This window comes from Phyllobates terribilis, unplaced genomic scaffold (assembly GCF_046119375.1).
Source record: "Phyllobates terribilis strain yellow unplaced genomic scaffold, ASM4611937v1 Scaffold_9__5_contigs__length_417890890, whole genome shotgun sequence".
NCBI lineage: Eukaryota > Metazoa > Chordata > Amphibia > Anura > Dendrobatidae > Phyllobates > Phyllobates terribilis.
The window spans coordinates 283918010-283942116 of NW_027362769.1; the positions used below are offsets into that span (position 1 = coordinate 283918010).

General features: G+C 42.4%; 1 protein-coding gene across 3 annotated transcripts in view; it reads right to left on the reverse strand.

Annotated features, from left to right (window-relative positions):
* The window catches only part of ORMDL1 (ORMDL sphingolipid biosynthesis regulator 1), an 83517-nt gene that overhangs the window by 11558 nt on the left and 47852 nt on the right, over positions 1-24107 (reverse strand). For all 3 annotated transcript variants that reach the window (XM_073647848.1, XM_073647850.1, XM_073647849.1), the window contains exon 3: positions 10383-10534. In XM_073647848.1, coding sequence (XP_073503949.1) covers positions 10383-10534 — 152 coding nt within the window. The remainder of the gene's footprint in view (positions 1-10382; positions 10535-24107) is intronic.

Genomic DNA, 24107 nt, shown 5'->3' on the forward strand with positions numbered 1-24107 from the left:
GGAAATTAACTTTATTCCTCCCGGTAGCGTTTAGGTTTCAGTTGGGGGGGGAGGCAACGGTTCAGTCATTGCTGTCTGTATAGAGATCGGCAGCTGTAATTGCGTCCCCGGCACTGACTGACAGTCGGGTCTAATGCTGAGCCTGCTGTCAGTCAGAGCCAAGAGTGCAGTTACAGCCGCCGTTCTCTATACACAGAGTGGAGACTGAACCCACACTGGCACTGCCCCCATGACTAAAAGCCAAACGTTGCTGGGGGTATAAATTACCTCCGTTCAGTTTAATAGCGTTTTTTCAAGGGACATGTTACCTTTCAGGGTGCCATAAGCATTTTTACTCCACAGGTAATTCACCGAATGAAAAATTCTATATTTTACAATAATAAATATATATAGCTCAAAAGGTTTCATTTTTACCAAGGCTAATAAGGAAAAAAGTACTCCTTTCCTCCCAAGTAAGGCAATACCCTATTATGTGATTATACACTACTGCAGGGCTCAGAAGGCAAGGAGTGACATTTCAAGGCACAGATTGTTCCTTAAAGGGAATTTGTCAGCAGGTTTTTGCTAACTCATCTGAGAGCAGCCTGATGTAGTCAAAGAGACCCTGAATTCAAGGCTGTATCACTTTGTTTACTGGGTGCTGCAGTTCTGATACAATCAGAGCTTTTAGATTTAGCAATGTAGCAGAGCTGAGAAAGCTAACCCCACCCACACCAGGCTCTGTATGCACTTTGCAAATAGACATTGAGCTGCTTATCAAAGGAGAGGGCGGAGTCAGACAAGTGCCAGGGCGCCCGCTAGCCACAGCAATGATAATCACCGGACGATAAAACCTTCAGTGTAAGTAATCAACAGCACACAGCCTGACATGTGACACATCCTTGAATTCTGTGTTTTAACCCCCACCTCATGCTGTCTTCATATTAAATGGTGAAAACCTGCTGAGAAATTTTCTTTAAGTTTGTGGTTTCCATTTGCTAAGCCCTTAAAGTGAAAGAACAGCAGAAATCCCCTAAAAGTGACCCTATTTTTCAAATTGCACTCAGGGTAATCATCTATAGATATAGTGATTAATTTTACCCCACTGGCATTTTCCAGAAAGTAGTGCACAGTGGATGTTGCAGAATAAAAATGCAAATATACCATTTCAGGGCCCAATACAGTGTGCCCAGGTAGTGTAGATAATGGTTAATAAATAATATTTCCCGTATTTTTTTATGTCAACACAATTTTTCCAGCGATCTTTTATTTTGTTAGGATGTTAGAAAGTTTAAGGCTATGTGCCCACGATGCAGAAATGCTCAGGATTTTTTCCTGAGCGTTTTTGCATCTCCCTGGCAGAAAAAAACGCATGCGGATTGTACATGCGGATTGTACATACGTTTTCCTGCCAGGGACATGCGGATGTGAAGCGTTCTTCACTTGCATTTCCGCATGTGGGTTGACAAGCGCTTTCCAAGCGATTTTAGCATCACTTGGAAAGTGCTAGTCAACTTGGTCACACTATATAAATCCATGCAAACAGCATGGATTTATATAGTGTGACCCGAGAGAATGTCAAAAAATAAATATATACTTACCCTCCGATGGCCCGCGCTGTCTTGCTTCGCTCGGTCCCGGCTGCCGTACACTGAAGGACCTGCTGACGTCAGCGTCGCGTGACCCGTCACATGACTCTGACGTCAGCGCAGGTCCTTCATTCCATCGCGAAGTGCCGGGAAGCAAGGAGGAGCGCACCGTGGGCCGTCAGAAGGTAAGTATACATTTATTTTTTATTTTATTCTTTTTTTACAGCTTTTTTTAATGGTACCTGGGTGTGGATGAGACTCTCCTCTCCTCTACACCCGGGTACCATCCGCACATTAGAAGGCGCCAATTACGCAAGTACAGATGCAGTCTTGCGGAATTGGCGCGTTCTAATGCAAGTCAATGGCGGCGAAAACGCAGCACTTCCGCAAAATAATTGGTAGTGCTGCGTTTTTTTCCGCAATGATAATCCGCAGTGGAAATTTCTGCAGCATATGCACAGCACATGCGGACTATCATTGGGGGACATGGCAGGCCTTCTAGCATGCGTTTTTTAAGCGTTTCTGCAGCGTTTTTGCCGCTGCGGAAACGCTTAAAAAACGCATCGTGGGCACACAGCCTAAAAGTTTAGCAGCAAATTTACATTGAAAAACAAGAAAAACCCTTACAAACCTATGTTTTTAAAGGACCTATTCAGGTTTGAAGTGACTTTGAGGGGCCAATTTATTGGAAACCCACAAAAATGATAACATTTTAACAACTGCACCATTCAAGTGTTTCATGGAAATTAATCCAAAATGGAAAAAAAATGCAAATTTATACATATTTTTTTCCACTAAAATATTACTTTATCCCTACATCTTTCATGTTCACAAAGGGTAGAAGGAGAAAAAGAACACCAATTTTTTACGCAATTTCTCCCAAATGTGGCTATACCCCATTAGTTGTCGAAAAATACTGTTTTGGCATGGGGCAGGACTTCGAAGAGAATGGGCATTATTTGATTTTTGGAGAGAAATTTTGGCTGGAATAAATTGCAGACACCAACTCGCATTTGCAGTGCCCTGAGGTGCCAAAACAGCATAACCCCGTCCACCCCCCACACAAGTGACCCCATTTTGGAATCTATACTTCTCAAAAAATTAATCTAGGGGTGTAGTGACCATTTTGGACTCTCAATGATATTATTAAATTGACAATATTTTTTTTTCTGTGGACTGGCATTCTGACAGAATAAACACATAAGAAAAAGAAACTTATCACTGCATGTACGGTAACTGTGTCCTTTGTGGAATGGGTGTTCTGGATTCTTCGCTGGCTCCGAATCAAATCAATCCGGCACTCCATAAAATTAACTTCTTTATTTATAAAAATAAATAAAATAGATACATGTCAAATGTGAAATATACATATATATTTTTTTTCAAATAAAGAAGTTGATTTTAAGGAGTGCCAGATTTTCTGGAAACGTTACGATTTGACAGAATGCTAAAATTCTGTCTCAACACTTAACATCAATCCTTGGAATACTTTTCTTGTGTCTTACTTTTCCATGTCTTCTGTAGAGTTTCTTGACAAAGATCTATGTGAATAATTGTCAGGGGCAGGCTGGGCCAGAGGGGCATATGCCCCTTGGGCTGCTCCCCAAGTAGCTGTGTGGGGGGCCCATTGGGTGCTGACACAGTAAATGTGTGGACAGCTGCCTCCAGCATGTCCAGTGTTGCAGGCACGCCTATACTGCATGCTGTGTGGGCATGACTGCTAAAGAGACCGGGATCCGAGGGGTAATGTTTCTCCTTGTGGAGAGCCTTGCAATGCTCCTGGGAAATTAAATATGCAAATTGTCTCTTCAGAGAGGAAGAGAAGTAGAACTCTAGCACCATCTATTGGAAGTAGCAATCCTAAAAGTTAATATCGACCCTTTAACGAGCCTTGCCACATAAAAATCAAACCAGAATCTCAATTTGCAGACAGTGTGTTTCGGGGTATTGCCCCTCGTCAGTGCAAAGTGTGAGATCTGGTTTGGCTGGGTGAGAGGCGTCTAACCGGGATCCAAGAGGTAATGTTTCTCTTTGAAACTGAGATTCTGGTTTGGCTTTTATCCTAAGTCATGTGGCAAGGCTCATTAAAGGGTCGATGTTGACTTTTAGGATTGTTACTTCCAATAGGTGGCACTAGAGTTTTAGTTCTCTTCCTCTCTGAAGAGACAATTTGCATGCTGAATAGACGTCACATCGAAGAGAGGAGCAGGACGGGACAGGATGGTGCTGTAAGTATATGTTCCGGTTACTTACTACCTGAACCTGGGGCCTGAGGTTTCTACAATGTGGAGTGAAGAGATGGCAGGATGCTGCTCACCTTCTGACAAGTCCAGGCGTTCCTGTGTTGTTTATGGCCCTCTATCTGAGGCACAATGAGAGTTATGGCAGCTGCTTGAACTTTCAAACAATTGGGTCACTGTCAGTGCCAGTCGCCCGAGCATCACCTGATCTGTATGAGAATTCAAAGCAGATGCCATGAATCTCAGTGCCTCAAATATATAGACATGACTGGTCAGTAACGTGCACAAAACTGATAGACGTGACCCCGGCTGCAGGACACCACAGATTACAATTTATGTCTCTTTCTCTCTTGTAATATATATAAGGGTGCTTTCACATAGCCCTTTTCACCCCGTTCGTGGGTTCTCTTGGGGCTTACGTCCAGACCTCCCAGCAAAACAGAATTTGGACGCATGCGCCGATGGGGCCTAGACTATAATGTGTGCTCTTTCATGCATCATTTTCGAGCGTGTATACCTCCTGGAGGTGGACACTCAGACGTAGTAGACTGCATCTGAGTGTTTGCCTCCAGTAGGTGTATACACCGGAAAATGATGTACATCAGAGCGCACGCTAGCTCTAACGGTACCAGTCTATGGGTCCGTCAGCGCATACGTATAAATCCTGTTTTGCTGGGAGATCCGGACGCAAGTCCCCTGAGAGAACCCACGAATATGGAGAAAAGCGCAATGTGAAAGCACCCTGACGTGATTTAGACCTGTAGCCAGGGCCGGGCCCTATCAGTATAGTGTCTATATCATCTCTTATCCATAAATCCAAAATGGCAAATATGAAAACCACATAACACAACCTAACTTGTGGGGACAAGCTTGAGGATGAATATATCAGAGCATCACTGCTGTATGGGGCCACATGAGCAGCAGTAGAGAGGGGACCCGGGCCCAGTCAGGGCCCCCCTCTTGTGCTTCTGCTCACGGGGCCCAATGCTGTAGCAAAGTGCCGAGGTGCCGCCGAATGTGGAGCACACCTTGGCGCTAGGTGACTTGCTGGAGCTGTGCAGCCACGCAGCTCCCTACAACTTCTCCTGACTTCTGGTCAGGTGACAGCGCGTACGCGTCATCACCTGATAGAAGTCAGGAGAAGCCGGCGGCGTACCTCTCCTGGCGCAGGGGCCCTAGGAGCGCTCACAGCCTTCAACTGAACGGCAGTACAACAGCTCCAAGGGGGTCCCTCCTCCCCTCTGATGTGCTGGTGAAGGTGCATATGCGATGACTCATCGCATACGCGTCTGCAGAGAGCGGAAGCCGCGCCAGGATGACAGCACAGCTGCAGGGATAGTATGAGAGGTAAGTATGACAACTTTATTTTTTTAGATAGAATTTAATTTCTTGGGGATGAGCACATGAAGGGTGGGAAGAGCACATGGGGAATTTGGAGTGGAGGGCGGGAAGAGCGCATGGGGAATTGGGAGTGGAGGGTGGAAAAAGTGTAGGGGGAATTGGGAGTGGAGGGTGGGAAGAGTGCGTGGGGAATTTGGAGTGTGGGGAGAGCACGTGGGGAATTGGGAGTGGAGGGTGGGGAGAGCACGTGGGGAATTGGGAGTGGAGGGTGGGGAGAGCACGTGGGGTATTGGGAGTGGAGGGTGGAAGGAGCGCGTGGGGAATTTGGAGTGTGGGGAGAGCACGTGGGGAATTGAGAGAGGAGGGTGGGGAGAGAAAATGGGGAGAGAAAATGGTGAATTGAGGGTGGGGAGAGCACACGATGAATTGGGAGTGAGGGGGAGTAAATGATGAAGAGGGTGGAGTTGGGTAGAGCACGGACATGACATATATGAATTGGGGCTGAGGGGGCATGTAAATATAATGATTCGGTGGAGCAGGAGGTACAGAGTAGGGGGCGTTGAGGATGCAGGAGTGTGACTGGTAATAAATTGGGGGAAAGAGTACAGGTTCTAATTAATTTATATATTTATTAAGTGGGGAAGTGGCTATTTACAGTTACTGGGGGCACAGTAGTGGATTACAATTTATATTTGGAATGGTGGGTTGCATAATAACTAAATATATTAATGGTGGGTGTACATATGTATTCAGCTGGGTAACGTAAAAGTTGGGGAATGTATTCAAGATAACAGTGTTATTTTATGCGGAGATGAGTCCTGGCTGGAAGAGGTGATGGCGGTCTGTGCTGGATGAAGGAGAAAAGCGAAGATGAAAGACTTCACGTAGAGACGTCACAGGTGAGTCAGTGTGTTACTTGTACACTGACACTATACACTATGTACAGAGCTCCTGTGTATAATGTCACTGGTGATCACTGTATTAACTGTACACTATATACAGAGTTCCTGTGTATAATGTCACTGGTGATCACTGTATTAACTGTACACTATATACAGAGCTCCTGTGTATAATGTTACTGGTGATCACTGTATTACCTGTATACTGACACTATATAAAGAGTTACTGTGTATAATGTCACGGGTGATCACTGTATTACCTGTACACTTACATTATACACTGTATACTATGTACAGAGCTCCCATGTATAATGGCACTTATGGTAATATTAGTATTGTGTTTTTATTAATGATCAGTATTGTAGTATTCGGTCACTATGTGGTGGTAATATGTGATCCAGTCAAGGTGTGACGGTTTTTGTCCTTTGCATGTATTATTCGGTCACTATGTGGTGGCAAAATGTGGTCTGGTCATGATGTGGCGGTTTTTCTCCCTTCTATGTGGTATTATTCGGTCACTATGTGGTGGTAAAATGTGGTCTGGTCATGGTGTGGCAGTTTTTGTCCCTTATATGTGGTATTATTCGGTCACTGTGGTGGTAATATGTGGTCCGGTCATGGTGTGGTGGTATTTGATACTTGTATGTGATATTATTGGTCATTTTAAAAAATGTACAGTACAGACCAAAAGTTTGGACACACCTTCTCATTTAAAGATTTTTCTGTATTTTCATGACTATGAAAATTGTACATTCACACTGAAGCAATCAAAACTATGAATTAACACATGTGGAATTATATACTTAACAAAAAAGTGTGAAACAACTGAAAATATGTCTTATATTCTAGGTTCTTCAAAGTAGCCAACTTTTGCTTTGACTGCTTTGCACACTCTTGGCATTCTCTTGATGAGCTTCAAGAGGTAGTCACCGGAAATGGTTTTCACTTCACAGGTGTGCCCTGTCAGGTTTAATAAGTGGGATTTCTTGCCGTATAAATGGGTTGGGACGATCAGTTGTATTGTGCAGAAGTCTGGTGGTTACACAGCTGATAGTCCTATTAAATAAACTGTTAGAATTTGTATTATGGCAAGAAAAAAGCAGCTAAGTAAAGAAAAACAAGTGGCCATCATTACTTTAAGAAATGAAGGTCGGTCAGTCCGAAAAATTGGGAAAACATTGAAAGTGTCCCCAAGTGCAGTTGCAAAAACCATCAAGCACTACAAAGAAACTGTATCACATGAGGACCGCGCCAGGAAAGGAAGACCAAGAGTCACCTCTGCTTCTGAGGATAAGTTTATTCGAGTCCCCAGCCTCAGAAATCACAGGTTAACAGCAGCTCAGATTAGAGACCAGGTCAATGCCACACAGAGTTCTAGCAGCAGACACATCTCTACAACAACTGTTAAGAGGAGACTTTGTGCAGCAGGCCTTCATGGTAAAATAACTGCTAGGAAACCACTGCTAAGGACAGGGAACAAGCAGAAGAGACTTGTTTGGGCTAAAGAACACAAGGAATGGACATTAGACCAGTGGAAATCTGTGCTTTGGTCTGATAAGTCCAAATTTGAGATCTTTGGTTCCAACCACCGTGTCTTTGTGCGACGCAGAAAAGGTGAACGGATGGACTCTACATGCCTGGTTCCCACCGTGAAGCATGGAGGAGGAGGTTTGATGGTGTGGGGGTGCTTTGCTGGTGACACTGTTGGGGATTTATTCAAAATTGAAGGCATACTGAACCAGCATGGCTACCACAGCATCTTGCAGCGGCATGCTATTCCATCCGGTTTGCGTTTAGTTGGACCATCATTTATTTTTCAACAGGACAATGACCCCAAACACACCTCCAGGCTGTGTAAGGGCTATTTGACCAAGAAGGAGAGTGATGAGGTGCTACGCCAGATGACCTGGCCTCCACAGTCACCGGACCTGAACCCAATCGAGATGGTTTGGGGTGATCTGGACCGCAGAGTGAAGGCAAAAGGGCCAACAAGTGCTAAGCATCTCTGGGAGCTCCTTCAAGATTGTTGGAAGACCATTTCCGGTGACTACCTCTTGAAGCTCATCAAGAGAATGCCAAGAGTGTGCAAAGCAGTCATCAAAGCAAAAGGTGGCTACTTTGAAGAACTTAGAATATAAGACATATTTTCAGTTGTTTCACACTTTTTTGTTAAGTATATAATACCACATGTGTTAATTCATAGTTTTGATTGCTTCAGTGTGAATGTACAATTTTCATAGTCATGAAAATGCAGAAAAATCTTAAAATGAGAAGGAGTGTCCAAACTTTTGGTCTGTACTGTATATATACACATATACATATATATATTTTCTAAGCATTAGTACCTTACCCTTGAGAAAGTGGCGAAAGGAGTGGGGCGTTTGTCTACCCTGTTCTGACCTATATAAACTATTAATATGGGTTATACAGGTTATAGACTGCTGAGGAGAGTGATCCCTGTATGCCTCATATCAGAAGCCTTGTTGTTGAGAAATCATCTTTTATCACTTTATGTAAATGAGCTCTTCCAGGCTATGGGGAGGACGCTGCCTGGAAGATAATTCTGCCTCCTGAGCTTATTTTACTTGAAGGGGAGTTACCAGTGTGACATGTAATGGCCGCTCTCTGCTCTCTTGATCTCACTGCAGAGCTGTGTGTGATTATACCAGACACATCTGCAGGCTCCTCTCAGCTTCCATCTTACAGGCAGACAGGGTTGCACTATAATTGCAATACAGCAGAGCTGTATAACTGCAAAAAATGTGTTTGCAAGAAGACACAATTTAATTTGTCCTGTTCTGTGTTAGTTACTTGTTTCACACTGGCAACTCCCCCTTTTATTTAAAATAAGCTCTGGAGGTGGAGTTATCTTCCAGGAAATATCCTCCCCATAGTGTGGAAGAGGTGATTTACATAAAGCAATAAAAGATGATTTATCAACAACAAAGCATCTAATATGAGGAAAATAGACAAGCTCACCAGTAAGTTTTTTTTTGCAGAATGTACCAAAATGTTGATTTGGCTACTTAACATTTCTGCGCTCTTCTTTTTTTCATCCTAATGATAGTCTGTTTCTCTTTCATTGAGAGCTCCTTTAACCGCATGCTGTGAGTTCACAGCAACGGCCTCCGCTTGCAAATGCTACATCTGGTGTCAGCTCCATACATTTTACCTGCTTAACTGATCATGGATTAATGAGGGAATAGCCTACACAGCCCTTTAAAGAGCTTTTGATATAATTGCCCAATTACACTGTTCCTGCATGAAATTGGGTGAATGTTATCGTAATTGTTATGCCGAGTTTAGAAATGACTTCAGAATTGCTCTATCACGTAAGATTTGTGAGAAAAATGCAATTATATGTATGCATTGAATACTGTCAAATTCGCAGTGGCATGTGATATTCCGAATGCAAAAGTCAGCAACAGTGATCAAGTTTAGAAATTTTTTGCCATTGATTTTTGTTTGTAATCACTGTCCGATGATTCATGGACAAGATTCCAACAATAGTCACCCAGTATCGAGGGACTCCACCTCCCCTGGTACGGTTTCTCCATCTGGGAAATGTCTTGATGAAACCTTTCACCATGTTCATCACTTACAGTGCCGAGGTTTGGTGGGAAAAAGTCAATGTGTGAATGAAGGAAATGTATTTTAAGTGACATGTTGCACTTAATTGACTTGTAAGCCTGAAGAAGACTTTCAACCTGTTCTTCGATAAGATATCGACGGGTAGACATTGCCATTGTGTAGCAAGACAGCCTTCAAACTTAAGACCGATGAATCAATGACTATGTAAGACAGCTCTCTTTAATGCAGGTAACGAGTTGATTAGGAGCGTCTAACTGATCTGTAGGAGCCAGAACTCATAATGGTTTGTAGGGGGATCAAATACTCATTTCTCACTGCAAAATGCAAATACATTTATCTAATTTAAACAATGTGATTTTCTTGATTATTTTTGGGATATTCTATCGCGCAATGTTAAAATTAACCTACCCTTAAAATTATAGACTGTTCATGTCTTTGTCAGTCATGTCTTTACAAAACCAGCAAGGGATCAAATACTTATTTCCCCCACTGTACATGTATGGCAAAATGGAAGGGATCGCATCCCCCGATATACATGCATGTAATTTTGACTTAAGGGGTTAGAGAAGAACAAGGAGTCCTGGAAATGATAACATGGCCCCCACAGTGCACTGATCTCATTATTGAGTAAGTGTGGGATTACATGAAGAAAAAGAAGTTTGTGTGCAAGCCTACATCCATAGCTGTAGAGACCACACAAATACCTTCTAAAGACTCAGGCTCATTAAAAACACATGACTTACAGAATAATTGGAGAGATTGTGAAGAACTTCCGTGATGCAGTGAACTGCACCCCATAATCTAGCTGTTCCCAGTGAGTTAGTAGCCGTGCTTTGCCCTGGTCTGGCGTTTCAAACGGTGTGCCTTTTACTGCATGTAAAAACACATACATTCCCTGTTAAGGAAATAAGACAGATGTAATCAAGCAGTTAACAAACCAATAGAAACACTTTAATGTGTCCCATTATCACAATTCTAAATGAAAACAAAAATCGTACTACATGGTAATATGCTTTTGAAGATTTATCAATGTACAGTCATGGCCAAAAGTTTTGAGGCCAATACAAATTTTGGTTTTCACATAGTTTGCAGTACAGAGTTTTGGAAAAACTGGTACTGGAGATATCCATGTGGCAACCATGTGCCGCATCAGGATCACACATACCGGCGCCTGGGAAACAGCTGTGCTGTTCCCAAGCGCCGGGTGCTGAAAGCTGCCCTCATCATTGTCCCCTGCCGGCGCTGCGATCAGCATCAGCAGGGGACAATGTTGGGAGTAGTAGCCTGCTCCCGCTGTCTCCAACTGTAAAAATATGAATAAGATAAAAAAATCCTTATACTTACCTGTCCTAAGCGTCCCCTGCTGTAATCCATGCTAAGGCTCATGCCGATGAGAATGACGCGCTGCAGCAAGCGGGCCCCGAATCTGCGCTCAGCGAGCGGTGTCCTGTCACTCAGTGAGCGCAGCTCCGTGGCCCGTTCGCTGCAGAGCATCATTCTTCCCGACTCCTCGGCATGAGCGGTCACATGGATTTTTTTCACAGAATTAACCACAGGGTATAACTGATTTGTGTACTTTATTCAGTGTGTTTCTTTTCTGTTTTAGAAAAGAAACAGTTTTTCACATATGAGTATGATCCGTGTTTTCCACGGATAGAACTTGTACCTATTATGGTCTAGGGGGCTCTTCCAAATAGTTGTGTATTTTTGTGGACTGAACTAATTCATGGAGACTATACAGATTTTAATCCGGGTCACAGATCAAACTCTCCAATGTGGGTCCATAAAAACAAGTAATCAGCATATTTGGTTTCCGGTATTATCTCTATGCTGATGACACCCAACTATACACCTCTTCACCTGACATCACCCCCACTCTAATACAAAATACCAGTGATTGCCTGTCTGTTGTCTCTAACATCATGTCCTCCCTCTATCTGAAACTAAATCTCTCCAAAACTGAACTCCTTGCTTTTCCTCCCTCTACTAACCTACCTATACCTGACTTTTCAATTTCCTTGGGTCGTGCCACCATAACTCTCAAGCAGCAAGCTCGCTGTCTTGAAGTCATATTTGACACACAACTTTCCTTTATTCCCCATATTCAATCACTCACTCGCTCATGTCACCTGCACTTCAAAAACATCTCCAGAATCAAACCTTTTCTCACCTTTGATACTGCAAAAACTCTTACTGTGGCTCTTATTCACTCTGGTCTGGACTACTGCAACTCTCTTCTGATCGGTCTCCCTCTAAACAAACTTTCCCCTCTCCAATCCATTCTGAATGCAGCAGCCAGGGTAGTATTTTGATCAGACCGCTTCACCGACGCTTCTACCCTGTGCCAGTCATTACACTGGTTACCCATTCACCACAGAATACAATACAAACTCATCTCTCTCACCCACAATACACTCTCAACAGTTCTGCACCGCCCTATATCTCATCCCTCATTTCTGTCTATCGTCCCTCCCGTGACCTCAGTTCTGCAACTGATCTAAGACTAACATCCTCCTTAATCCAAACCTCACACCTCCGTCTCCAAGACTTCTCTCGCGCCGCTACAGTTTTCTGGAATGCACTGCCCTAAAAGATCCAACTAATATCTAACCCCAATGTCTTCAAACGCGCTTTAAAAAACATCTGTTTATACAAGCCTATCACCTCAACTCACCAACCTAACTCTCCCCTGACCCCTCCTAAATGTTAATCTTAATTTGCTGTTGCATATTCATCTGTCTCCACATTCTCCATGCACCAAATAGCACACGGTAACTGCTCTCAGACAGATACTGGCTGACGACCATGTTCTACCTATTGTATCCCCCCATTTCCATGTAGATTGTAAGCTTGCAAGCAGGGCCCTCACTCCTCATGTAACTGTTGAAATGTGATACATTGTATTGTTTCTATTGTCTGTATATGTCCCTACTTAATTGTAAAGTGCAGCGGAATATGTTGATGCTAAATAGATAAAAAATTTTATTATAATGATAAATAAAAAATATCGGACAGCATTCAGTTGCCATCCGTATTAGATTTTCACTATTAGGAGAAGCTTGAGAAACCTCCATTTTTTTTTTGCATATAAGAAAAACTGATGAAGCTGATGGTAAAAACTGACACTGAACAAACTGATGAAAATCGGATCCAAAACACTGACGAAACTATGACTTTTTTTTTTGTAGAATGTCTAAATGAGCCCTAACTAATTTTCACAATAAAATTACTTGAAAAATACAAAACCTTGAGCGCCATAAATTTTTTTTCACTTTTCAGTAAACATTGCTGTGTGATACAATATGTGGATTTCATTAGTTCTAATTTTAGGAACTTGACCTATGAACGATTTTTAGTCATTTTTTGAGAGGCAGCACGAAGGAAAAAACAAACTAAAAAAAATCAACAATTTAGTGATGGTCTTTGAGCTTTCTTCTATACAGTGTTCCGTGTTAACATTTAGGTGACATTTACTTTATGCTGCAGCTTACGTAACTGTAGTGGATACCTAACATCTTTTTTTTGTGCTTTACAACTTTATCATAGAAAAAAAAACAAAAAACCTTCAGTTTTGTCTTGCTTTCTTCTGAGAACCATAACCTTACAGCTCTCTCAAGAAAAAAGTTAAGTTCCTATGATAAGTTTCTGACTCTGCCCATCTTCTCTGCGCAAAACACGCAGGATATTACGATTCCAGGAAAGTGGAAGGGTTTAATAGAAATCTCAAGTTTACTGTGTTTTTAATTATTTTTTTTTTATTAGTTTTTTTAACGCAGCGTAAACTGTATGAAATCCACATGTCAATTTCTCTTGCAGGTACATTGAGTTGTGCGCAGATTTTCTAAATAGAATTGTATTCGATGCGGGAAAATCCGCAGATAAAAAAAAAAACATGTAATGTGCTCATGACTATCAATAGTTTTGTCAAATTCAAATACCAGAAAGTATAAAAAAAATAAAGCAGCTTTATTTAAAATCTAGAGTTGTATGTCCGCTACCACATTAAAGCCGATGAAAATATTAGAAAAGATGGCTGAAAGTAAAGGCTATTTGTGGTGCCAGTAACTACAGTATATATTGTGTATATAGAAGAGTAGCTATTCACGATTGGCTTCACACCAAATGCATAAAGTATTTGTGGTTAGTGTCGATGATACACTTATAATAATACAGGTCTGTGGTGTTATTCCCACGATGAGGTAAAAATTAAAACTGAGGTAAGGTAGGAACATAAAAATCAAAGAGTGTGGAGATACAGCGGGGAAAATAAGTATTTGATACACTGCCGATTTTGCAAGTTTTCCCACCTACAAAGAATGAGAGGTCTGTCATTTATATCGTCGGAACACCAAATGTGAGAAACATAATCTTAAAAAAAAAATCTAGAAAATCACATGGTATCATTTCTACATAATTAATTTGCATTTTTATTGAATGAAATAAGTATTTTATACAACAGAAAAACAGAACTTAATATTTGGTACAGAAACCTTTGTTTGCAATTAAAGAGGTCAGACGTTTCCTGTAGTTCTTGACCAAGTTTGCACACACTGCAGCAGGGATTTTGGCCCACTCCTCCATACAGATCTTCTCCAGATCTTTCAGGTTTTGGGGCTGTCACTAGGCAACATTGAGTTTCAGCTCCCTCCAAAGATTTTCTATTGGGTTTAGGTCTAGAGACTGGAAAGGCCACTACAGGACCTTGAAATGCTTCTTACAGAGCCACTCCTTAAGTTACCCTGGCTGTGTGTTTCGGGTCATTGTCATGCTGCAAGACCCAGCCACGACCCATCTTCAATGCTCTTATTGAGGGAAGGAGGTCGTTGGCCAAAATCTTGCGATATTTCACCCCATCCATCCTCCCTTCAATACGATGCAGTCGTCCAGTCCCTTTTGCAGAGAAGCACTCCCAAAGTATGATGTTTCCCCCACCATGCTTCACGGTTGGGACGGTGTTCTTGGGGTTGTACTCATCCTTCCTCCTCCAAACACTGCAAGTGGAGTTGATGCCAAAAACTTCTATTTTGGGTTCATCTGACCACATGACCTTCTCCCATGCCTCCTCTGGATCATCCAGATGGTCACTGGCGAACTTCAAACGGGCCTGGACATGTGCTGGCATGAGCAGGGGGACCTTGTGTGGCCTGCAGGATTTTAATCCATGACGGCGTAGTGTGTTATGAACAGTAATGTTTGAGACTGTGGTCCCAGCTCTCTTCAGGTCATTGATCAGGTCCTCCCGTGTAGTTCTGGGCCGATTCCGGACATTCCTCAGAATCATCTTTACCCCACGAGGCAAGATCTTGCATGGAGCCGCAGACCGAGGAAGATTGGCAGTCATATTGTATTTCTTCCATTTTCTAATAATTGTGCCAACAGTTGTTGCCTTCTCACCAAGCTGTTTGCCTATTGTCCTGTAGCCCACCCCAGCCTTGTACAGAGGGATTTTCCATCTGACTAGATCTCTATATACACATATGTGAGCATGGGCTATTTCCCCTTACATTTTCTGATACTTAAAAACATTTGTGTATATATATATATATATATATATATATATATATATATATATATACACACACACACACACACACACACACACACACACACACACACACACACACACACACACACACACACACACAGTGCCTACAGGTAGTATTCAACCCCCTGCAGATTTAGCTGGTTGACACATGCGGAATTAACTTGGCATTGTGACATTTGTACTGTAGATCAGCCTGGAAGTGGGAAATGCACTGCAGCAAATTTTTTTTTTTTTTTTTTTAAAAACGTTAAAAGTTAATTCAGAGTGTCATTTATTATTCAACCCCTCAAACCACAAGAATTCTGTTTGGTCCCCCAAAAGTATTAAGTAGTAGTTCAGGCACCAAGAATAATGAGCTTCACATGTGTGGATTAAAGATCTCTTTTGCCAGCCTTTTCTGACTATTTAAGACCCTCCCCAAACTTGTGAACAGCACTCAGACATGGTCAACATGGGAAAGACAAAGGAGCATTCCAAGGCCATCAGAGACAAGATCGTGGAGGGTCACAAGGCTGGCAAGGGGTACAAAACCCTTTCCAAGGAGTTGGGCCTACCTGTCTCCACTGTTGGGAGCATCATCCGTAAGTGGAAGGCTTATGGAACTACTGTTAGCCTTCCACGGCCAGGACAGCCTTTGAAAGTGTCCTCCCGTGCCGAGGCCAGGCTTGTCCGAAGAGTCAAGGCTAACCCAAGGACAACAAAGAAGGAGCTCCGGGAAGATCTCATGGCAGTGGGGACATTGGTTTCAGTCAATACCATAAGTAACGTACTCCACCGCAATGGTCTCCGTTCCAGACGAGCCCGTAAGGTACCATTACTTTCAAAGCGTCATGTCAAGGCTCGTCTACAGTTTGCTCATGATCACTTGGAGGACTCTGAGACAGACTGTTTCAAGGTTCTATGGTCTGATGAGACCAAGATCGAGATCTTTGGTGCCAACCACACACGTGACGTTTGGAGACTGGATGGCACTGCATACGACCCCAAGAATACCATCCCTACAGTCAAGCAAGGTGGCAGCATCATGCTGTGGGGCTGTTTCTCTGCCAAGGGGCCTGGCCATCTGGTCCGCATCCATGGGAAGATGGATAGCACGGCCTACCTGGAGATTTTGGCCAAGAACCTCCGCTCCTCCATCAAGGATCTTAAGATGGGTCGTAATTTCATCTTCCAACAAGACAACGACCCAAAGCACACAGCCAAGAAAACCAAGGCCTGGTTCAAGAGGGAAAAAGTCAAGGTGTTGGAGTGGCCTAGTCAGTCTCCTGACCTTAACCCAATTGAAAACTTGTGGAAGGAGCTCAAGAATAAAGTCCACATGAGACACCCAAAGAACCTAGATAACTTGGAGAAGATCTGCATGGAGGAGTGGGCCAAGATAACTCCACAGACCTGTGCCGGCCTGATCAGGTCTTATAAAAGACGATTATTATCTGTAATTGCAAACAAGGGTTATTCCACAAAATATTAAACATAGGGGTTGTATAATAATTGACCCACACTTTTAGGTTTAAAATTTAATAAAATTCAACTGAGCAACATAACTTTTTGGTTTGTAAGATTTATGCTTCTGTTCATAAAACCTACTCTCGTTTGCAGTTTGAAGGCTCTAACTTATTTGCATCTTACCAAACCAGCTAAATCTGCAGGGGGTTGAATACTACTTGGTGGCACTGTATATATATATATATATATATATATATATTATATACATATATATACACATACATACATACACACACACACACACATACATATATATATATACATACATACATATACACATACATACATATATATACATACACACACATACATATATACATACATACATACATGGGCAATAGCACTGATGCACTTTTTTTTAACCTTATTTTGATCTCTTTTGACTTCTCAATAGCCACTTTATAACTAATCTGGTTATGATCTTCAGCACTGATGCACTTTTTATATGATTTGTACCTGTATATAGTGAAGCCTATATTGAAATTTTTCTATTGTCCTGATCAGTATATATATACTTACTTGATTTATGATATCTTCCTGCGGTTTGTCGCTTTTAGTGTTTTTATCTATTGTACCTTAATAAAGATTTATTTATATTGTATTTTACCTCCTGTATTTTTTTGTTAGTGGTTATATGTACAGTAGTCTAATCGGTATATATAATTGTGCCAACAGTTGTTGCCTTCTCACCAAGCTGTTGGCCTATTGTCCAGTAGCCCACCCCAGCCTTGTGCAGGTTTACAATTTTGTCCATGGGGTCCTTAGACAGGTCTTTGGCCATGGCCATGGTGGAGAGGTTGGAGTGTTATTGAGTGTGTGGACAGGTGTCTTTTATACGGGCAACGAGTTTAAACAGGTGCAATTAATACAAGTAATAAGTGCAGAATAGGAGGGCTTCTTAAAGAAAAACCAACAGGTCTGAGAGCCAGAATTCTTGCTGGTTGGGAGGTGATCAAATGTTTATTTTATACAATAAAATGCAATTGAATTATGTAAAAATCATACAATGTGATTTTCTGGAGTTTTTTTTTAGATTATGTCTGTCACAGAGAGATAAAAATTACAGACCTTTCCATTCTTTGTAGGTGGGAAAACTTGCAAAATAGTCAGCGTAGCAGATACTTATTTTCCCCACAGTAACTTAGGCTATTCTAAATATTTTATAAAACCTCTGCATAGCCATTAAGTAATGTGCAATGCCTATAATTCATGTATGCACCAGAATGATAGTGCAAGTAGACTGTAGCTGCTGTGCCCCGTACTAATTGCACTGGATGTGCGCTTAAAAGCTTAATAACAATACCATGTTTTGCTTTATTATATAAAGGTTTAAAATGAACCTGTTACATGCACATACTAAATAAACATGACAAAACAGTATTGGTTAAATTGCTGTGTGTAGCTGCACTGCTTAATAATTGTCCCATGAGGATATTAAATAGAAGTACTTGTAACATCTTGTCCATTAAGAACAGTTCCCCAAAAGTTGCCTTACTGACAAACTTGCCTCAAAGGGAAATCCAGGATGATTCGTCCTGCTGTCAGAAAGAAGGATGAAGTATATTTCAGGAGCGTCCCCTCCGCACTCCCGTTTTAATCACTTAACTAATTCTTTACTGTGTGGGGCACTCTGGCCAGCTGTGCTATTAAGTCCTTGTGAATCTGGCATGTGACGTCACTTCATGTACTGTGATGTGCCACAAAAACTGAAACGTTTCAAAGGTTCACAGACCTTATTTCTTTTTTGTGGCATACCTGGCACATTACAGTATTTAGCGCACACGCAGCACCATTAGTACCGGCACGGCACCTTCAGTCTACTTTATGAGTTGGTGTGAAGCTAATCGTGAATAGCTACTCTTCTATACACACTATATCTAGTTATTGGCACCACAAATAGAAAAGATGGCTGAGCGTGAAGGCTAATATAGTTTATCTGCATTAGGGCGGTAGTGGACATACAGCTCGATTTTTATACATTTCAACAGACCAGCACACAGTTCTGTTTTCTCTATAAGCAGCTACAGTGAAGGAAATAAGTATTTGATCCCTTGCTGTTTTTGTAAGTTTGCCCACTGACAAAAACATGAACAGTCTATAATTTTAAGGGTAGGTTAATTTTAACATTGAGAGATAGAATATCCAAAAACAAAAAATCAAGAAAATCACATTGTATTAAGAGGACAATTTGCATATTCCAGGTGCCTTCTGGGAAAAGCGAAGAGTCTCCCTCAGCTAGAAGTTCGTTGGGTACAGCCGGGACCAGCTGCTTGGAAAGCAATTCGTTTATCCTAGGGTATCTCAAGAAAGAAGACAGACATCAAATCAGCAGGGACAAGGAGCAGCATGGCAGATGTGACAACCTACATGGTGAGCTGCAACATGTGCTACATGTTCACAGATCGACCAGAAGATGAAACGAACTTCACCAGCCAGAAGTGTAGACTACTGGCTCTTTTAGAAGAAAAGGTGCGGGGACTGGAAGAAAGAATTGCGACATTAAAACTCATCAAGGAAAATGAAGACTTCCTGGACAGAACAGAAGCGTCACTACTGGTCACGGAAAGTGAAGGAAGCGACAGAGAACCTCCAGAGGCAGACAAGTGGAGGCAAGTGACCAAAAGAAGCAAGAAGACCATGGAGACACCACCAACCACACAACTGAGAAACAGATTCCAAGGACTTGTGGAGGACGAAGATGGCACACCTAAGGATGAGGAACTACCAGCAAGCAAAAAGGAAAAGAGCACCCGGAAACACCCAGAAGCGACAAGAAAAAGGACAGCCAAGAAGGGAAGAAGAGTGGTGGTGGTGGGAGACTCTCTACTGAGAGGAACAGAAGCAGCTATCTGCAGACCGGACATAACCGCAAGAGAAGTATGCTGCCTCCCAGGTGCGAAGATCAAGGATGTTACCGATAGGATAGAAAAGCTCATCAGTTCCAAGGATGTCCACCCATTTCTTCTGATACATGTTGGCACCAATGACACGGCAAGGAAGGACCTACCGACAATCTGCAAGGACTTTAAAGCATTGGGGAAGAAAGTAAAAGAACTGGATGAGCAGGTAGTTTTTCCTTCTATTCTTCCAGTAGACGGCATGGCGTCAGGAGATGGAACAGGATCCTTGATGTGAACAACTGGCTGAGACGATGGTGTAGACAACAAGGATTTGGATTCCTGGACCACAGTGTGAATTACCTCTATGACGGACTCCTTGCCAGAGACGGACTACACCGCAACAAACCCGGGAAACACACATTCGCCAGGAGACTCACAGCACTCATCAGGAGGGGGTTAAACTAGAAGAAGAGGGGATGGGAAGAAAAACGCCGGACACGAACATGAAACCAGAGAACATATGAAAGATATGAAGTGCGACAAAGAAGGTCCAAGACAAGATACTTGGAAGGGAGGTAAGAAAATTTCTAATACAATCCACAGGGAGAAGATTGGAACAAAACAAAATTGTGTAAACTGCGTGCTAGCAAATGCCAGAAGCCTGACAAACAAGATGGATGAACTAGAAGCAGAAATATCTACAGGTAACTATGACATAGTGGGAATAACCGAGACATGGTTAGATGAAAGCTATGACTGGGCAGTTAACTTACAGGGTTACAGTCTGTTTAGAAGGGATCGAAGAAATCGGAAAGGGGGTGGAGTCTGTCTATATGTAAAGACGTGTCTAAAGCCTACAATACGGGAGGATGTATGGGAGGGAAATGAGGAGGTCGAGTCCTTATGGGTGGAGATACATGGGGCAAAAAAACAATAATAAAATTATCATATGAGCCTGTTATAAACCACCAAATATAGCAGAAGCCACGGAAAGTCTATTAATGAGACAAATAGATGAAGTAGCAAAAAATAACGAGGCGATTATTATGGGGGACTTCAACTACCCAGATATAGACTGAGTAACCGAAAGCTGTAGATCTCAGAAAGGAAACAGGTTTCTGTCAATTATCAAAGACAATTATTTGTCACAACTTGTGCAGGAACCAACTAGAGGGACGGCCCTTTTAGACTTAATATTAACAGGCCAGACAGAATAACTGAGGTGCAGGTCGGGGGGCACCTGGGAAATAGTGACCACAACATTATACAATTCCACATGTGCTTCAGTAGGGTGCCCAGCAAGGCAGTCACAAAAACACTGAACTTCAGGAGGGCAAAGTTTGATCAGCTAAGAGATGCCCTTCACCTTATAGACTGGGATAGTATCTTCAGTAACAGGAGAACGGATAGAAAATGGGAAATTTTCAAAACAGTCCTACATAGTCACTGTAGAAGGTACATACCTTATGGGAATAAAAGGGCTAGGAATAGGAGGAAGCCAATGTGGCTAAATAAGGAAGTCAAGAGGGCAATGAAAAACAAAAAAAGGGCTTTCGGTAAACTTAAACAAGAAGGCAGCGAGGAAGCGCTAATATCTTATAGGGAAAAAAACAAAATCTGTAAGAAACAAATAAGAATAGCAAAAGAGGAGACAGAGAGACTAATTGCCAAGGAAAGTAAAACGAATCCCAAACTGTTCTTTAACTATATAAACAGTAAAAGGATTAAAACTGATGGAGTTGGCCCATTGAAAAATAACCTGGGTAAAATCATAGAGGGCGATGAGGGTAAAGCAAACCTACTCAATAGCTTCTTCTCCACTGTTTTCACAAAAGAAAACAATGTATCGGAGGAAATGCAGAGTGATAAAGTAAACCCTCCGCTAAATATCACCCACCTAACCCAGGAGGAAGTTCAGAAACGCCTAAATAATATCAAAATAGACAAGTCACCAGGCCCAGATGACATACACCCCCGGGTACTAAAAGAATTAAGTAATGTGATAGACAGGCCGCTGTATCTTATATTCAAGCACTCTTTATGGACAGGGACTGTCCCACTAGACTGGCGCCAAGCAAATGTGGTACCAATATTCAAAAAGGGGTCTAAAAGTGACCCTGGGAACTATAGACCAGTAAGCTTAACGTCTGTTGTGGGTAAATTGTTTGAAGGATTTCTTAGAGATTCTATTGTAGAATATCTTAATGATAATAACTGTCTAACTCCATATCAACATGGATTCATGAGGGATCGCTCCTGCCAAACAAACCTGATCGCCTTCTACGAGGAGGTGAGCTCACAGCTGGACCGGGGAGAGTCAGTGGATGTTGTATACCTTGACTTCTCCAAAGCGTTTGATACCGTGCCACACAAAAGGTTGGTATATAAAATGAGAATGCTTGGTCTGGGGGATAATGTGTGCAAGTGGGTAAATAGCTGGCTGAGTGATAGAAAGCAGAGGGTGGTTATCAATGGAGTAAGCTCAGGGTGTGTCAGGGTTACTAGCGGGGTGCCTCAAGGGTCTGTCTTGGGCCCTATATTATTTAATATATTTATTAATGATCTAGTGGAAGGGTTGCATAGTAAAATAGCAATATTTGCAGATGATACTAAACTTTGTAAAGTAGTTAATACTGATGAGGATAGGGCACAACTACAGGAGGATTTAGATAGATTGGGGAGTTGGGCCAAAAAATGGTAAATGGGGTTCAATGCCGATAAATGTAAGGTCATGCACATGGGAAAGAAAAACAGCAGTCACCCATACATATTAAATGGGAAACCGTTGGGGAAATCTGACATGGAGAAGGACCTGGGCGTCTTGGTTAACAGCAAATTAAATTGGAGTGCCCAGTGTCAGGCAGCAGCTGCAAAGGCAAATAGAGTCATGGCATGCATCAGAAGAGGAATAGGGGCATATGATGAGAACATTGTTCTTCCTCTGTATAAAGCGCTGGTAAGGCCGCACTTAGAATATTGTGCACAGTTCTGGGCTCCGGTGCTCAGGAAAGACATATTGGAGCTAGAGCGGGTGCAAAGGAGGGCGACTAAGGTAATAAAGGGAATGGAGGGACTAGAATACCCAGAGAGGTTGTCAAAATTAGGCCCATTTACGTTGGAAAAGAGAAGGCTTAGGGGAGACCTCATAAACATGTATAAATACATCAGGGGGCAGTACAGAGATCTCTTCCATGGCCTGTTTATACCAAGGATGGTGACAAAGACGAGGGGGCACACTATGCGTCTGGAGGAAAGGAGGTTCCTGCACCAGCATAGAAGGGGATTCTTTACGGTCAGAGCCGTGAGACTCTGGAACTCTCTGGGAGAGGAAGTGGTGATGTCCAACTCACTTAATGAGTTCAAGAGAGGCCTGGACGCCTTTCTTGAGAACAATAAAATTACATCTTATGCTTAGTGATAGTTAATTAATCCTGGGATTTAATCTGACTGCCAGATTGGAGTCGGGAAGTGAATTTTTCCTCAATGATGTAAATTGGCCTATACCGCATGTTTTTTTTTTGTCTTCCCCTGGATCAACGCTGCGGAAGAGCTGCAGTGCACAAGAAATAGGCTGAACTGGATGGACGCTTGTCTTTTTTTCGGCCTTATAAACTATGTAAGATACGTTTTTTGCATTTTGCAGTGAGAAATAAGTATTTGATCCCTCTGGCAAACACCACTTAATACTTGGTGGCAAAACCCTTGTTAGCAAGCACAGCAATCAGATGTTTTTTGTAGTTGATGATGAGGTTTGCGCACATGTCAGGAGGAATTTTGGTCCACTCCTCTTTGCAGATCATCTCTAAATCATTCAGATTTTGAGGCTGTCGCTTGGCAACTCGGAGTTTCAACTCCCGCCATAAGTTTTCTATGGGATTAAGGTCTGGAGACTGGCTGGGCCACTCCATGACCTTACCATGCTTAATTTTGAGCCACTCCTTTGTTGCCTTGGCTGTATGTTTTGGGTCATTGTCTTGCTGGAAGACCCAGCCACGACCCATCTTCAATGCTCTTACTGAGGGAAGGAGGTTGTTGGCCAAAATCTCTCGATACATGACCCTATCCATCTTCCCTTCAGTACGGTGCAGTCGTCATGTCCCCTTTGCTGAAAAGCACCCCCAAAGTATAATGTTTCCTCCACCATGCTTCACGGTTGGGACGATGTTCTTAGGGTTGTACTCATCCTTCTTCTTCCCCCAAACACGGCAAGTTGAGTTAATGCCAAAGAGCTCAATTTTTGTCTCATCTGACCACAGCACCTTCTTCCAATAACTCACAGAATCATCCAGGTGTTCATTGGCAAACTTCAGACGGGCCTGCACATGTGCCTTTTGAGCAGGGGGACCTTGTGGGCATTGCAGGATTTTAAACCTTTAAAGAGTTATGTGTTACCAATGGTTTTCTTGGTGACTGTGGTCCCAGCTGCCTTGAGATCAATAACATGTTACCCCCCGTGTAGTTTTAGGCTGATCTCTCACCTTCCTAATGATCAAGGATACCCCACAAGGTGAGATTTTGCATGGTGCCCCAGATCGATGTCGATTGACAGTCATTTTGTATTTGTCTTTGTCAGTGGG